Source organism: Trichosurus vulpecula, chromosome 4 (genome assembly GCF_011100635.1).
Source record: "Trichosurus vulpecula isolate mTriVul1 chromosome 4, mTriVul1.pri, whole genome shotgun sequence".
Taxonomy (NCBI): domain Eukaryota; kingdom Metazoa; phylum Chordata; class Mammalia; order Diprotodontia; family Phalangeridae; genus Trichosurus; species Trichosurus vulpecula.
In genome coordinates this window covers 163,704,219-163,720,264 of record NC_050576.1, presented here as the reverse complement: position 1 = coordinate 163,720,264, position 16,046 = coordinate 163,704,219, and the positions used below count along the sequence as shown (strand labels likewise).

At 54.1% G+C, this 16,046-nt stretch overlaps 1 protein-coding gene across 2 annotated transcripts; it reads right to left on the bottom strand.

Moving 5' to 3' along the window:
• Positions 1-1,355: 1,355 nt before the first annotated feature.
• DENND4B (DENN domain containing 4B) lies at positions 1,356-15,962 on the bottom strand. 2 transcript variants are annotated; one of them, XM_036755307.1, is made up of 28 exons: positions 15,836-15,962; positions 13,712-14,051; positions 13,090-13,342; positions 12,767-12,836; positions 12,277-12,446; positions 11,948-12,192; positions 11,609-11,675; positions 11,455-11,513; positions 11,097-11,241; positions 10,544-10,719; positions 10,208-10,308; positions 9,625-9,840; positions 8,416-8,561; positions 8,027-8,166; positions 7,781-7,907; positions 7,160-7,366; positions 6,656-6,784; positions 6,101-6,260; positions 5,685-5,852; positions 5,044-5,432; positions 4,624-4,746; positions 4,261-4,430; positions 4,019-4,157; positions 3,568-3,804; positions 3,224-3,341; positions 2,943-3,108; positions 2,529-2,593; positions 1,356-2,291 (listed from the first exon to the last, which is right to left on the bottom strand). In XM_036755307.1, the coding sequence occupies exons 2-28, from the start codon at positions 14,026-14,028 to the stop codon at positions 2,146-2,148; spliced, it is 4,449 nt and encodes a 1,482-aa protein (XP_036611202.1). In that variant the 5' UTR covers positions 14,029-14,051; positions 15,836-15,962; the 3' UTR covers positions 1,356-2,145. The 2 variants fall into 2 exon arrangements, with proteins under 2 accessions (XP_036611202.1, XP_036611201.1); XM_036755306.1 differs by lacking the exon at positions 15,836-15,962 and adding an exon at positions 14,769-14,907.
• Between the last annotated feature and the right edge of the window lie 84 nt (positions 15,963-16,046).

Below are 16,046 nucleotides of genomic sequence, written 5' to 3'. Positions count from 1 at the left end.
AGTGAGGCAAGATTTGAGCTCAGGTCTTCCTAACTCCGATTCTGGCACTCTAATCACTGTGCTATCCAGCCATCTTTTTGAATACCCTGGGAAGAGAAACGAGAAGTTCTAAGAAGAAAGGATCCAGGATGCGGGAAGCTGGCTGGCAGAGTTGTTCCTAGGAGAAAGGTAGAGGGTAGAACAGAGAACTTGTCACAAAAGAGAGGTCAGTTAATGGGTAGCGATTAACAAAGGGAAAAGTGTCGAAAAATAAAAAAAAAACATTGTTCAAAATGCACAAAGAACAGTAAATACAGAAGGGGATATGACAATTTTGTTACCACTGCAAAATTAAAAAAAAAAAACCATATGGAAGTTGAGCCCCCTCCAGCTCTTTGAACCTTGAAATGTTTGTTGCTGAAGTACACAATTTAAAAGGAGAATTTTTTTTTTAAATAAAAAGGCCTTCCCTCAAAGGTGGAGTTTCTCTGTCTCTGGCAGAAGCTAATTCAAGGAGATGGCCTCATTGGGCCTGGGAGAATCCACTTGGGAAAAGATGTCTAGGCGACTTGCTGTTTTTCCTTCCCCTCAGTCTCCAGTCTGGAGGCTACTGTGAGTGGTTGTGTCCTAACACTTCTGCCTACTACCCCCCCCCCCCACCAAGATTTTTTCTTTTGTTGGCTAATTCACTTTAGTAATTGGCTTTGGGGCTCTACTAGCTGCTGCTTCCTGTGCAGATCTCACTACCCTGAGAAAGGAGGGCACAGGACTCCTATCTTAGCCTAAGGGATTCAGAAAATAAGAAAGGGACTTCTCATCTTCAGCTTTTTCTAAGGCCTAAATGCAGAATCCCTGTGTGCTCCCTGGCTCTCTCCTTCCTAGTGCAGTGCATCTAAGTGGACTGCTTTGATAGCGTCAGCCTGAAGGGAAAAGAGGTGAGCTGTTGCTGAAGTCTAAGTGCAAGAGAGTATACCAGCAAAAAAAGGATTATCCCTGGGAAGATCCTAGAGGAGTTGGGGACAACATAATATGGGAATGGGGGAAGAAGGACAGAGATGAGCTCAAGGCTCCAGAGAATGGTCCCTTTGTGTAGGGCAAGAAGCCGGGGGGGGGGGGGGGTGACAAGGGGGCGATTGTGTGGGAAGGATGGAAGCGCCACATAGACTGGCACCACCATGGGCAATGCCAGATTTACTCCCCTCCCTGCTCCCAAGAAGGGAGAGGCTCCCTCTCCCAGAGAAAGACAGAAGAGGCAAAACCCACCAGAACTAAAGATAGGGATAGGGATCCTGTTAAGAGTACAACCAGGTGACTGAATCTTGGTGGAAGGAAGTCCCCTCCCCACCCTGGACACAGGAAGGAGGAGACAGCAAAGAAAAGAGAGAAGCAGCTTTTACTGTATTTACATCCAACAAAACCTCAAAGACAATCGTTATTGCACAGATCAGGGCCCTGGGTAGGAGAAGCAGCCCTGGGAAAAAGGGGTGGGGGAAGGGAAAGGAGGGAAGAACACCCCAAGTCCTGGGGCTGAGAAAAAGTGGGGACGTAAAATGTGTGTGGGGAAACCAAGCTTCTGCCTCCCTGAGTTCTCATTTTCTTAGGAAAAGGGGAGGGGAATGCAACTACAGGGTCTAGGAGTTTCAGTTCCCCACCTTTCCAATCTTAAAAGGGACCGCAAAATCGAGGCAGCTGTTGTGGCTCCAGAATAAATAACAAAGTAAAATATCAATATTGAGGCAGAAGGCAGGGGTGGGCCCAGGTGGGAAGGGGAGCATTTCTGACCTGGGGGAAAGGTGACAACACCCCCCCTCCCCAGGACCAAGGCAGAGGCTCAGCAGTTCTGTATCTTTCCAGTTGTTTTTTAAAACAAAAACTTCTAAAATGACAGGTGGGCATGGATCTAGGAGTGCCTTGGAGGGAGGCACCTGGATTTGTGGAGGACAGGAAAGGCAGAGCTATGCCAACTCTCCTCCCACATCAGCACAAGAAAAGCGGGTCAGAAACAAGGGGAGTTGTGACTTTTGGTATCAGTGACCTCTTCTGCCCCAATCAATGCCCACAGACTGGGCAATCTGCCTGGCATACTCCCTAACCTTGGGGAGCAGAGGAAAGACATTACCCAGAGATTCCTCTGTCCCTTAGGCTGGGATGAGAGGCCCAGAGGCCCTAGCATTCCAAAGGTGCCCCAAAAAACTTGCGACAGTCGATGGCCTTCGGGGTGGGCATCTGTGCCCGCCGCCGACGCAACTCCTCTTTGCCCAAGCTGCTCGCCAGCTTATTGAAGGCTGCCTTGTACTTCTTGTCAAAGGCCGCTGGCAGAGGAAAGGAAGAGAAAGGTTGTGTGTGAAGAGGTGAACAAAACATCTAAGGGTGGCACAGAATTAAAGCACTCCTCCTATCCCCAAAATATCTCACAAGTATGTCTGGAACCTAGAGTTTGACTTATCCCAATAAAATGACTTTTGAGGCACCGTCACAGTGCAGAGATTTTCAACCAAGAAAGGTCCCCAGCTCCCTCTCCCTATCTGCCTTCTTTCTTTCCTCCATACCTATATCCACATGGTCCTTGCCCAGGGCAGCCATAGTCAGGAAGAGAATCTCTCGGTAGATGCTTCTGGAAGGTAGAAAAGTGAAAAGTGAATGAGTAGGGAAGAAAGGGTAGCTTCCCAGGAAGAACAAGCCTGCTGTGAGGATGGCCTATATTTCTGTGGAATGAGGAGCTGGGTTGAGTCTCCGCTCTGTTGCCCCCTTGTGTGACCTCAGTCATGCTGCCCCACTCAGGCTCTGCAGGTGAAGGTTGGATTAGTTGGGCCATTGCAGCTCTAGAGCTCATGATTCTAGGACAGACTGTCTATAGAGACGGAGAAGTTTTGGGGAAAACAGAGTGGGAGGATCTGAAGGAGGAGTCTCTGGATACCCTAATGGACAGGGTACAGGCACTCCCACAGAAAAGGGCGGGTTACCGCTGTAGGTGCAGGCCCTCGGGTGGGGAGCCTAGTGTGTCCAGGAGAAGCGCTACAGCCTTGTGTACTTCATTGAATCCTACGTGGAGAAGCACAGCCTCCAGCAGAGCAAGATTCAGAGGTGCAGGAGCTGTGCCTGGCCATGCCACCCGCTGAGGGATCTGGCCTAGTAGAAGAAAGGGAGACCAGGATCATAGGTCTTTCTACGGGGAAAAGACCCTCCCCGGGATGTGCCCCATCCCCCAAACATCCACCCACCCCTGCCCAGGCCTCAAACTCACTGTGAGCCCTCCAAAGGACGTAGAGGGGAGGACAACTGTCAGGGTCAGGGGTCAGCACATCCCACAGCAGTCGTATCTGCACCGTAGCCGGTTCTGAGGGCAGCCAAGGAGATGGGGCCTGGGGGTTTGGGGGAGGGTTAGAGCCAGGCCTAGAAGACGGGGGCAGAGGGATGGAAAGTGGGGGACAGGGAGACAAAAGGAACAAGCAGTAGTTTGAGGGTATGAGATGAAGTAGCAGGAAGACAGAGGATCAGGTAGAGATGGAAGAAGATCAGGAAGCAAAAGATGGTAAGAAAATAGAGGAGCAAAGACACAGGAATCCTGGGCCGTGTAGGGGCACTGACCTGGGCTGGGGGAGGCCCATCACAGGCAGCTAGGATGAGGCCAGGCAAGGTGCTGGGCAGCCGAAGCCGCTGGAAGTACCAAAGCAGGTTCCAGAAGAGGATGGGATGGGCAGCAGGAAGCTCAGGTAATGCCAGTACCTCACTGCCCTCATTTTCCACCAGGGACTCCAGCTCCTTGCGTAGCACCAGAGGACTCAGGTATGCCCATGCCCCACCTTCCACTCTCCTTGGAACACTCTGCCCACCAGGCCCAAGGAGGAAAAACACAATTGTCAACTCTGTGCCTCATCCCTAGGATTATGCTTCTCTGGCAATCTCTCATAGACAATGCCATCATGTCCCCATCCCCTAACCCGGTACCCTAATAGTTTCACTTCCTTCCCTACTAAAAAATGAACCCTCACCCACTGGGTGTACCCCCACCCTGACTTACCCTCAGCCCAACTCTCACCTCAGTGTCTCCATTACAAACAGAGGAATCATCTAAAGCAAGGCAGAGCCGTCGGTCGCTGAGGACAGGGCCGGGGCCCCCAGGGACAGGAGCATCTCTATTACTGACGCCTGTGGAAGCGGGCGTACTATGAAGGTCGCTGCCAAGCAGACAAAAAGAGGAGTTTAAAAGAGCAGCTTCTGGCTTGTCTGACTCGTCCCCAACTCATGCTCCCACCCCCGCGCCCTGGACCCTTTAGGTACCGAGGCCTGGAGTCAAGGGTCTGGACGCTAAGCAAGGGCACGAAGGGACGAGAGCAGAAGGGGCAGGTGGTATTGAGGTTGGAGTCATCGGGTGCCCAGCCTGCCATGATCTCCTCATCATACACTAGGGAGTCACAAGCTCTACACAGAGAACAGCTAGACAGAAGAATCTGTAGGGGACATGAAAGGCAGTAGCATAAGGAGCATCAATGGGCTCCCAACTCCCAGCACCCCCTGCTTTCCTTCCCCAACCCAGACTTCCTTCCCTGGATCCCCCGTAGATTCACACTCTTCCCATTTCTCAAGCCTGCCATTCCTGCCTACAGCATTGCAAGTGGAGAAGAGGGAAAACAGCATCGTTACCTCGACAGGGGCAGGCTGGGAGAAACCAGGGGTGTCACTGAGGCGCTCTGAGGAGCGCTGAATGCTGAGGCTGCTGAGGGAGTTTTCGGAGAGATCCCATTCACTACCCAGAGACGTGGAGCTCTGTGAGGGAAACCAGAGGGTTGGAAGGAGGGCTGCTTGGTGTCGACTCCAAAGCTCTGCAGCTGGCTGCCCCTACCCTAAGTGCTCAAGCTGCCCACCCCATGGAGGCATGAGATTCTCCTTCTGCAGTGTCCAGTGGGCCTTAGCAGATGTTCAGTTCTTCAGGGTACCCACCCTCAGACACTACTGGAAGTGCTATTTCTCCCAAACCCAAAGACAGCAAGTTGCCCCTCTGCCTGTGTAGATGAAACAGCTCTTCTCCCATGGCTACCCCAGGTCCTTCCTGAGCTTAGATACCTCAGAGGCAGTGGATCCTGGGCGTTCCCGGGGTCGCAGGAGGCTGTCCATAGGACTTCGGCGGGCTGGGAGGGGCAAGTCTGAGGGCAGCTCAGGTGGAGGGGCGCGGGAGGCAGGGCTGCGACGGGAGGGGGTGAGCAGCTGCTGTAGACGGGCACCTATTCCCCGCCGGGGAGTACCCGCTGCATCCTGCCGCTTGCCAGCCTTGGGTGCCTGCCCACCCAGCCCATCTAGGGCCTCAGCTGAATGGGCACTCAGAGCCATGCCTGTTCCCCCAGGGCTGCCTCCAGGCGCTGGATCTTCACTTGCCAGGCTTACATCAGAGAGGCTGCCATCATGCCAGGACAAAGGGGACCCCTGGGGCTCTAGGACACCCAGGGCCTCTATCACTAAGGGAAAGAGAAGGGTCAGGGAGCATGGTGCTCATCCTCTAAGCATCAAAATTATTAAGGTCCCTCCATGAGTTGTCCTAGCCACTGAATAGACACAATCCTTGGGCGCATGGATACCCATGATGCCAAGCCCCTGTACTCTAGGAAAAATTCCACTGGGCACTAACCCTCCCACCCCCAAAAGGTCCTACTTTCTCCTGAGACAGGGACATCAATAAAGTGGGGTAAGGAGGACATGCTGGCACTCACTGTGTGCCACACCAGCCTCCACAGTGGGCTGTGCCCCCCGGGCACTACCCAGACTACCACTCTTCACCAGCCGCCCAGTGGGAGAGGCTGGGTCCCGAAGGCTTCGCCCTGCCCAGGTGGTCTGGCGATGAAGGGGACGGGTCGGGGAGGGCCTCTCCAGGCGGGGCTCTGCAAAAGAGCTTCAGGTAGGTACAGTGTCTGAGGACGAGAGACAAAGATCCCTGCCTCCCTCCCCCAACCACTGCCAATACATAGACCTAAGGTGGGGGAGGCATGTCTTCCATATTGGGCCTGCTAAGCAATAATCTTTCCAACCCTCAAAAGAGCCCAAGGAAGGACTTTTGCTCAAATGCTCCCCCAGCCTGGACCTACCCAGTCCCTTTGGCCTCCCCTCCATGCTAGTGCCCCCTGCCCACCTGGCTGGGAACTTCTTGCCTCCCTCAATGCCTGTTCCTGCTGCTTCCGCTCCCGAAGGGGCTGACGGAACTGAGCAGCTCCGAGGACCACATTCCGGAGTTTGGCCCAACGTAGGCGACCACCTGTGGTGCCGGATGGCCACTTGCTCTCTAGTACAGCCTGCGGGGCAAAGCACCTATTATGCCAAGACAAACCTCTCTCTCCTCCATGCCCCTAAGTATATGCCATGCCAGCCTGTGGGGAACATCCCCATGGGTTCCCAGGGCTGACATCAAAAATCCTATCCCTTTCCTACCCCGCGTCTATGTGTACCCCACAGATATTCCATCTAGGATACTGGTGCCCAAAGTGGGGCACAATTACCTACAGGGTCAGGAAGAAATGGCTAGCAGGCTCCTCCTGAGAGGACATAAAGCCTGTAGGGGATGGGAGGGGAAGATTAACTATGTCCTCGGGAAGAATACTTGAGGGCAGCAGAGTGGACTTCCCTGTCTGTATCTCCCCCTAGGCCCCGTATCCCCACCCCCGCCGTCTCCATTCCCAGCAGTAGGCACCTTGTTGTAGTAACCATAGGTGATAGTGTTGGGCACAATGCCTGCCCTCCTCATGTCCAGCATGACACGTACAGACAGCACAGGCTCTCCGTAGTGTGAGCAAAGCTGCATTAGCACACGGTAACACACCTGGGGGCAGTTGTGCAGGGCGAGGGATGAAGAGGGCCTGACTCCACAACAATCCAGGACTCAGCTGGCCCTGCCTCAGCCAGGCCTCGGGTCTCACAACCACCCATTTCAACCTACTCAATGTCCCTCCCCTCAATTCCCACTCCTTACCATGATGTTCTGAGCCTTAGTCCTGTGAGCCCCTAACCAGGGTCATCCTCATTTTGTTCCTAAATCTTTGATATCTATCACTTCATCCTTCTTTTTCCCTCTCATGTATGCCCATTTCTTCCTATCATCACTACAGGCCCCCAACATCTTTTGTCACTCTGACTCCTCTCCATCTTCTTCCTACCATTTTCCCCTCTGCCTTGATACCCCTGTTCTGATGCCCACCTCATCAGGCAGCACCACCTTTCGGCTTTCCATTTGTCGAAGAACCTGGTAGGCGGTATGTAGAGCCCGGACTCGAGAAGGGGCAGACCTAACATAGGCAGGTAAACACAGGAACCACAGCCCGTAACAGTGCCCCAGCAGGCACCGTGCCCAGAGCTCAGGCACCGCTGCTGACTTCTGGGCCACCCGCTGTGCGACCTTCATCTCCTGCCAGAGCAACAGAATGAGAAAAGTGTCAAGAACATGATGCCAAGAGAGGCTATCTCAGGCAGGTACTCGCGACCAGAGAGGACACCTAGGTCAGGCAGATATTTTTAATGTTTTGCTCAGAGCTCATGGACAGAATAAGTCCATGGCACAAGAACAGAAAGACGAATTCCTAAAGGCAGGGAGTACGTGAAACATGTCACCTGAATGCCCAGGAAGAAGGGACAGTATCTGGATCCCCAAAGGAAAGTATAATGCTCAGGGAAGGTGGGCATGGCCCCTCTGAGAACACTGATGTTCAAACAGGTAAGCATGGATGAGGAATAATCTGACCCAGGGAGCAGAAAGAGTACACTCAGTTGTGGGAGCCTGTGATAGCCCCCTGGTCGCCCAAAGCTCACACACACTAATTACCTGTTTGGTGCGTCGTGGAGCAGGGCTACTGGGAGCACTTCGAGAGGGGCCTGGTGCAGGAGAGAGGCCAGGCTGCTCCTGGGGGGGCTCAAACAGTTCTGCTCGAAGCTCCGGGAACCCATCATAACTGGAGGGGGTCACAGGACAGCACTTTCAGTGGGGAGTAGCCACTGAGGACCAAGGAAACTTGCAGAAGGATTTAAAGGAGCAGAGGTCGGGGTGGGAAGAGGAAGAAAAGGATCTCACCAGTACAGGGGAGCAGACTCGCTGCCCTCAGCCACTATGGGCTCCTCAGGAGGGGTGATAAAGACTGTGAGTTCACTCCCTGATGGCTCTTCTAGCTCCACCAACGGCACAGGCTCTGGCTTCTCCTGTTCTGGGTGAACCTGAAGGGGAGTTAGTATGGAGGTGGGTACAAGGCTTGTTGAAAGGGATCACAAAGATGGAGGTGGCAGGGGAGACACAAGGGAGGCAGGTAAGAAAAGCAGCTAAGTCTGGGGAAAACTAAAGGGACACAAACAGAGCTTGGGAACAGAGACACGTAGCCTGAGAAGTGGAGGAACATGCAACTTGGGGGACGAGGGGGTACATAGACGTGAAGAGATCATCCGTCAAGATGAGGTGCTGAGACATACCTTGTCAACACATGAATCAAAGAATTCCAGGGCAGCATGGCGGGAAGAGCCAAAGGAGCACTCCTCAATGAACTGTGAGAACATCTGTGTGTGGAGCAGCTGGGCATAGAACTTGTGGCTAGAGCGTTCTCGGGACTTGAGGAAGCCTGGGAGTGGACAGGAGAGTGATGCCAAAGGGCACTGTCCATTGGCCCTACCCAACTAATGCCCACCTGGGACCTTCCCTCCCTGGCACAGTAATAGTAACGTTTTACTTTGCGACTTGGCGCCATTGCCCAGCCCCACATCACCCTGCATCTGCTTCCTATAAAGCCTAGGTTGTCTTCCCTCCCTTCCTCCCATTTCCCCTCCCCCCTCTCCCCCACAGCGCCTACCATGGCCTCTGGCACATAGCAGGCTTTAATGGCAATAAATGCTTTATTGATTAAATGACAGCTGACATTTCTGTCGCACTTGAAGGTTTCCAAAGCCCTTACATAGGTGATCTAGTTTGATCCTCACAACAATCCTGTGAAGTAAGTAGTCCAGGTTTTAGGATACTCCCTTTATAGATAAAAGGGCTGAAACTCAGATTAAGAGAACTACTCAGTCATACAACTCCTGTGTTGGTGATAGGATTCAAACCCAGGTAGGGCTCTACTGATGCCAAATCCAGCACTCCTTCCACAAGGAAGACCTGGGTTCAAATCCTGCCTCAAACATTCCCTAGCTGTGTGAGCCTCAGTCCTCTAAGCTATAAAATGGGGATGATAACACCATCTACTTCATAGGATTGTCATAAAGTTCAAATGAGTTTAATGCGAAGCATTTTATATCAATATGCCAATGTGAGAAATCACTGCCACACTGCCTCAGACAGGCACGATGTGAACTTATCATCTCCTTGGCAGGCTCTCCTCAAAATGCTCCCTCTGGGGTCACCCCATCCCCAGACCGACCAGCTCTGCTCCTCCAGTAACTCCTCAATGCCCCACAACTGATGGTCAGAGCTCAGTCCAAATGGATCATTATATTTACTCTCTGTCTCTTAGAAGTTGTTTTGTCTCCTCAATCAACCTAGGAGCTCCCCAGAGACGGACAGGGTTGACGGCCTTATTGGCCTGCCACTCCTCCCTACCTCTCTTCTCCCGCCCAACTCTCTAATCTCTGAGCCCCCAAACCTCACCTAACATCACTCTGGGGACTCTGTGTGCAGCTCTGCATTCTTACCCTGCAGGAAGAAGAGGTTGTCCACATCACGAGCACTCTCAGAGGGGGCCTGGGTGAGTGGTCGGAGGAAGGCCCGATAGCCCTTAAGCAGGCAGGCCATAAAGCGAAGGAAGGCACCTTGGACTTCCCGCTCCAGCCGTGCCCGTCTCCCACACACTGCCTCATAGTCAGTCAACAGAAACTCCAAAGATGCCTCCTCCTCGGGCCTTGTGTATGCTAGGGGACAAGGCAATGAAGGTAGGGTAGATGTGATGTCTGCCTCACTTCCCATCCTTCCACATACATTCTACTAAATCTCCTTCCCTCCAACAGCAGGAGAGAAAACTATCCCCAAATGACAGTTTCAACTACCCCAACCATGCCCTCAATCTGTCCATCATATCTGTACGCTTTTATACATTCTCTTCTAATAGTTTTTGTTCCTCCCTCTTGCTAAAATGAATTCAGTCCACTTACTCCTTCCGTAATAATTTCTAGCTTCCCTAAATCTCTCCACATAATTTTCAAGCACTCCACAATCCCATCAGATGTTAAGCCATAACCCCCAAACGATGACAGTTGCCAAGTCCCCGGTAATGCTCACTCTGGTCCAGCTGCTGGTGGAGAGTGGTCAGGGTGTTCAGCAGCACTTTGTATGGCCGGCGGGGAAGGGCCCTGGGCACGAGCAGCTTCTTCTCTTCTGTTCTGTGAGGCACACGACAGAGAAGGGAATGTAATCCCTACTGTCCTTCCCTGCTCCTAAAATGTCCCCAATTCTGTGGCTCAAGCCGTTTTTCTGGAAGGGGGCCAGAGCCCTTGCTCAGCCTGCTACCTCACACCCACCCTTGTGCCAGTGGTCCTGAGCCCATCCTAACTACACCTGCTCCTTCTCCCCTTGCTAGCCCTACCACCCTCAAGCCACAACCACCATCCTTCTCACTGGAAGAGCGTGTTGGTGTCAAGGTCAACGCAGATGACATCGGCGGGTGGGTCATGCAGGTCGAAATAGCTGGAGTGGATGCCCACGATGAAGGGTACAGGGGCACTCAGCACATCTGCCAGCACCAGTGGGCAGAGAGGGATGTAGGGGCACTGCCAGTGCAGTGGGAAGATCATCTGGGGCAGGGGGTAGGAGGCAAGAAGGGGTAAACACTGGGGTCCAGGGAAAAGAGTGGCAAACAAGGGGAAGAGCTGGGAGGGAGAACAACTACAGAAACAGGGTCCCAGGCCACGAATCTATAAGACAAAACAAAGGAAAAGGGAAGGCAGCAGGCAAAGAATCTGCCTAGGAGGTGGTGGTGCTAAGTGAGAACGTGTTCTCTGGGTTAAGTCTTGGGAAGGGGAGGTGGAGACCAGCGGGGAATTCTGAGAGGGGTCCAATGGCCTAAGGAAGAGATTTGGTTTGAAATGATTATGGAAGGCAAACATAATCCCTGAGGAAGTATCCAAAGGAAAGTTTGGGAGACCAAGGTAAGTGAGGATAAGGGACTCACAGAGACCAGGGCCTCACAGACACTGGTGAGTAGGTCAGGCCGAAGAGAGTGAACCAGAAGTTTATGCTCAGTAAGGACTGCAATCAGCAGGGTTACTGCCAGCTCAGGCCCCAGGCTCTGTAGCAGCTGCAAAAAGCTGGCACCGCTGCAAGGCAATGCCCCACACCCAAACCCAGCAAGTCACCAGGGAGATCCCCTAAAATGTCTTCACCAGCTTCAAGAAAAAGACACCACCCTAGACCCTCAGGCAATAGCCTAATCCCTAGAGAGAAGGACAGCAATCAGATCTCTGCAGTGCCCTCTGTCTAGTGTCGAACCTGAATCCCAGTACCCATTCTCCATTCATTTGAGTACATACCTCAGGGGCAGGGGAGATGAAACAGGTTGACACAGGAGCAGGTTGTCATAGGGAGACATCTGGGGGTGCAGAAGACAACAATTAGTGGCTAGGGGAAAGTTTTGCAACCACTGAAGCCCCATTGTCCTGCCCCAGGCCAGGGCCCAGCTCTCACCTGTACCAGGATACGGGGTCTCTGAGGGGAGGGGAAGGGAACATTGTGCATGAAGTGGGAGATGTGCCTGGGAAAGGTGGAGGGGAAAAGGTAGCAGGTCAGGGAGCAGATCTCCCTAATCTGTACCCCATCCTCTAGCCCCTCTATCCATTTTCCCTTAGGTTCCCACTTCCTTCATATTTCTTTTCCCCTTTATCTTCCCCATTTCCTTTATTTTCCCACTTCCATCATCCACCACCCCCGTAAATCCTTCCCATGTTCAGTAATGCTTTTTACTTCCCAAATCCCTCCCATTCTTTTCTCCCTCTGATCCCTCCCCCCAGGGGGGCCAGCACTCACGCTTCCAAGGGCAATCGGTGGGGGCCAGAGACAGAGTATCGATAAAGGAAGGTGAGGAAGGCATGGAAAGCAGAGAAGGCAGGCCATCGGGACAGCACCGCCACAGCCCGGCGGCTGCGCACAGCCCGGCCACCCAGTGCCCGGCCCCGTTCCACTGCACTCAACAGCCCCAGTGCCCTCGCCTGCCGCTCTGACAGCTGAGCCCGTGGGAATGCCTCATAGAACTGCAGAGCTGCCCCATACACCTTGGGGAAGGGCAGAGGGTCAGATGGGTTTCACTCATAAGCCCCTCCCCAGCACCCTCCTTCTCCTCCTCACTACTATCCTACCTTATCACCAGCAGCACCTGTGAGCACAAAGGTGGAAAAGACGGGCACCGGGTATTTAGTTTGGGCAGGCCAACACTCGATAGTGGCTCCCATAGGCAGGCAGAAGACAGGTACAGACTCAGGCAGCGGGAATGCTTCGTTGTCCTGCTCTGGGTACCGGCCTAGAAGTTCTGGATACCAGGCACGGTATAAGAAAAAGGAGCTTCTGTCAGACTCCAGAAAAGAGAACACAGACCACAACATGGGAGAGGGCATATGAACATTACAAGACACAGTGGAGAAGGCGGGGGCACTCAATGACATGGGGAGGTGCACAGAGAAAATACTATTAATTAAAGTTCAAGCAATGTATTAAAAGCATACGAATCACCAAAGGTTTTGGGGGGAGGGAAAGGGTACCACAAACAGTGGGAAAACTTTAAAAAGAAAGAGCAGAAGAGAACACACAGGAGGATGGAGAAATGACATGAGTATAGTGCTGACTACCAACCTGCCTCATAGACCAGCGTATTAGCCTTTGCCAGGCCCACCTTGTAGCACAGGTATACTGCTGGGCCCCACTGAAGAAAGACAAGAGAAAGAATTCAGATAAAAAAGGGGCTCTTGGAACCCTACTCCAGATCTCCTGTGAATTTCTCCGGTCCTCACTATTCCCCCAGCGTACCTGCTTTTCATAATGTTTATTCCCCGACCTATGGAAGTCAGGATTCCTCCTCAGCTCCTGACCTCACCACAAATCCTCCTTGGTCATGGTCTCTTACAGACATGATCCACCACCCTACCCCATCTGTTGTTTCTACCCTCCCCGCTCACCATGCCAGGATTGAGATTTCGAGGCAGGCGGCAGTATGTGTGTGGGGTTCCCTCGCCTTTGCTGGGCAGGATCAGACAGAGATCAGTGATACCCAGGGCATGCAGCCCTGCCCCTTCAGCTGCCCGTCGATAAGTGAGGTAGGTGCGGGGATGCCCAGGGCCTGGAGGAGCCAGGTTGGCAGAGTGGCTATAGGGCGTTGTCTCCAGCACCTGGAAACCCGGTTTAGGATGTTCCTTCCCCTCATATAATACCCTGGCAAGTTAAGTAGAAAGAACATCAGTAGCACATGAAAAGGGAAGAGATGCCCCAATCTTGCAGACTCTTACCCTACCAAACCTGTTACCCTGCCTTTACCTGGCTATTAGCATCACGACAGAGACTGAATGCTCCTCTTTGGACTCTGTCCTTCTTAGCTTGCTCCCCCTTCTGCTATCCATCTTGTTTCCTCATTCAACCGTGTCCCCATCCCTTCCTTGTTTGTCCTTTCCCCCTCTTAAACTGCACTCCCCACCCTCCTCTGTTATTTCATTTAGGCTGTTCCCTTCATGCCCTGTTCCTACCCTCCCAATTTCCCCTCTTCTAGGGCACCTGGTCAGGCCAATGGCTAGGGTGGTCACTCACCCTAACTCAACAAGGGGAGGCTTGTCTCGACCTCTGCGATAGCAGATGGTGGGCTGGGAGCCTCCCAGAAGGCCAGCACTGAGTTCCAGGGGGTGGCCGCTAGCTGACGCTTGAATACAAGTGTAGCCTTGGGGCACCTCTTCTCCCAGAGCCCGGGCGATGATGGCCACGTCTGTGATGGGCTCTGCTGGACGGGGTGGGCGCAGGGGGCCCCCTGGCTCAGGGCCCCCAGTTTCCTCAGAGACTGCTCCTCCACTCCCTGCCAGCCCAGCCACCACAAAGTAATCCACCAGGCGGGGGGGCCGCTCCTCTGCCATGGCCCCCCCTTCACTTACTGCATCTGGAAAGTAAGGAAGAATGTGAGATGGAATGGGTAGGATGAGAGGAGGAAGGCAAAGTCGCTATGGCAACTAAATGACCCTCATCCTCCTCCCCCTACCATACTCACTAAAAGAAGCACAGCAGGAGATTGGCCAATCCTGAACTCTCCCACTTATGACATCACCATGACCTCACAGCCTACCTAGTCTCCTTAAAGAGAACAAGTCCCTCAAGTAGCATTACAGTGACATCACCACTCCCCTTGCTATGTCTGATCCCCCCCAACTCTGGCTATGACATCCCTGTAATTGGAGTGATCTTGTACTTTCTTAAAGGGCCTCCCCACCAGAGGCTTTACAGCAACCTCGACGGATGACTGGAGGGTCTGTACCCCAGTATTGGTATCCCGTGGGGTGGCTGTGACATCATGCTGACTTCACAGACTTCTTAAAGGATTTATAACTCGGCACCTAAGCTGTGATATCATGGGAGCTCCTCCAAGCACCACACCTCTGTGATCAGTGACGCCCCCCCCCTCTGAATTCCCACAGGAACCAGGGCTACAAAGTCACAACGACTATTCCCTCCTCCTTAAAGACCCAAGCTAACTCTCCCTGTTCATCTAACCCATCCAACCCCCTTTCAGAGAGCCAGAGAGAAGAGAGAGGTTCTGCCTTTCCCTCTGCCCCCCAAGCAGGCCCACCCAGGCTGGGTCCCTTGCCTGGGCCCCTCTCACCTGCTTCCATAGCCCAGCACCAGGGGAGAGGGAGCTCCTGGCAGGGGGTAAGGGGTCCTGGGGAGCCCTGGGGGAATGGCAGCTCAGAGTATGGCGGTAGAGCCAAGCTGAGCAAAGGGGGGGGATGCATCAGAGGGGAAGGGAGGTGACTTCCTGAAACAGCCAAGGGGAAGCTGTAGCTAGGCCAGACGGAAGTCAACGTATGGGGGTGGGGGGGAGGGAGTGCTGCAGAGGGGCCTGGTACAGTGTTCTTCCCAGCAGGGAGCTGATGCTGAGCTGAGAGGGCAGAAAACGGCTCCAGCAGCGCTGACCCTTCCTGACCTCGGTACTTCCCCGCCCAAAACCTCAGTGTCTCCCCCTACCTCGGTCAAAGAAGTAGGAGGGACCAAGGGGACCTGACCAGCTCCTTCCCCATAACCTGCCCCCCATGGCTAAATTTAGCTCCTCCCCCGCCCCTTAGGAGGTGAGGCCAATAAGGCAGCCAGCGTCAGGATCCTAATTTAGCTCCTCGGCTTCCCACCTGGCACGGCTGGCACCCGCACCTCACTCACTACCCAGCAGGCACTGACCTCTTCGGCGGCCTGGGTGGTGGGTTTAGGGACCCCCTTCCTCAGGACCCCAGTTCTTGTCCCACTTCCCTCCTGGACTAGAACCACCTCTCTCCTCCATCCACCTCTTCTGGAGGGAGGCATCTTCCCGGGCTCCCTCCCAAGAGGGGCACAGGTGGTGCTTTCTCTCCCCCCACCCGCCATGGTACCCACACCCCCAGCCCGGGTAAAAAGAAACGGGGAAGGAGGGCTGCGACTAAGCGGACAGGGAAGGCGGCCGAAGCTGGAGGGACAGGGGTCCCTGATGGGGGGAATGGGGGGAACAGGTGCCTGCGACAGTGTGACAGTCTCATCAGGAGCTAGGAGCTGCTCCTAGCGGGCAAAGGGGGAGAAGGGGGCAGTGCTCCCTCCCATCTCCCCCCCCCCCACTTTCGCTTCCCTAGGAGAGAGGAACCGGAACCAGATGTGCAGCGAAGGGGGGAGCCCTCCCCGCTCACCCCCACGCCCCTTCCGACCTACCTGCCTCGAGGCTCCTCGCGGGGCGTCCGGGCCCCCCCTCCCCCCGCCCCCTCTTCGGGGAGGGGGGGGAGGTCGGGGAGGATGGCGGGATGTTTACCCGGCCCCGGACATCCCGCGCCCGCGGTGGCTCCGGCCGGACTCCCCGCCCGTGGCGCGCGCTGGACGGCCGCGCGCGGAAACCCGAGCCGCAGCGAGCCCCAGGCGCAGGCGG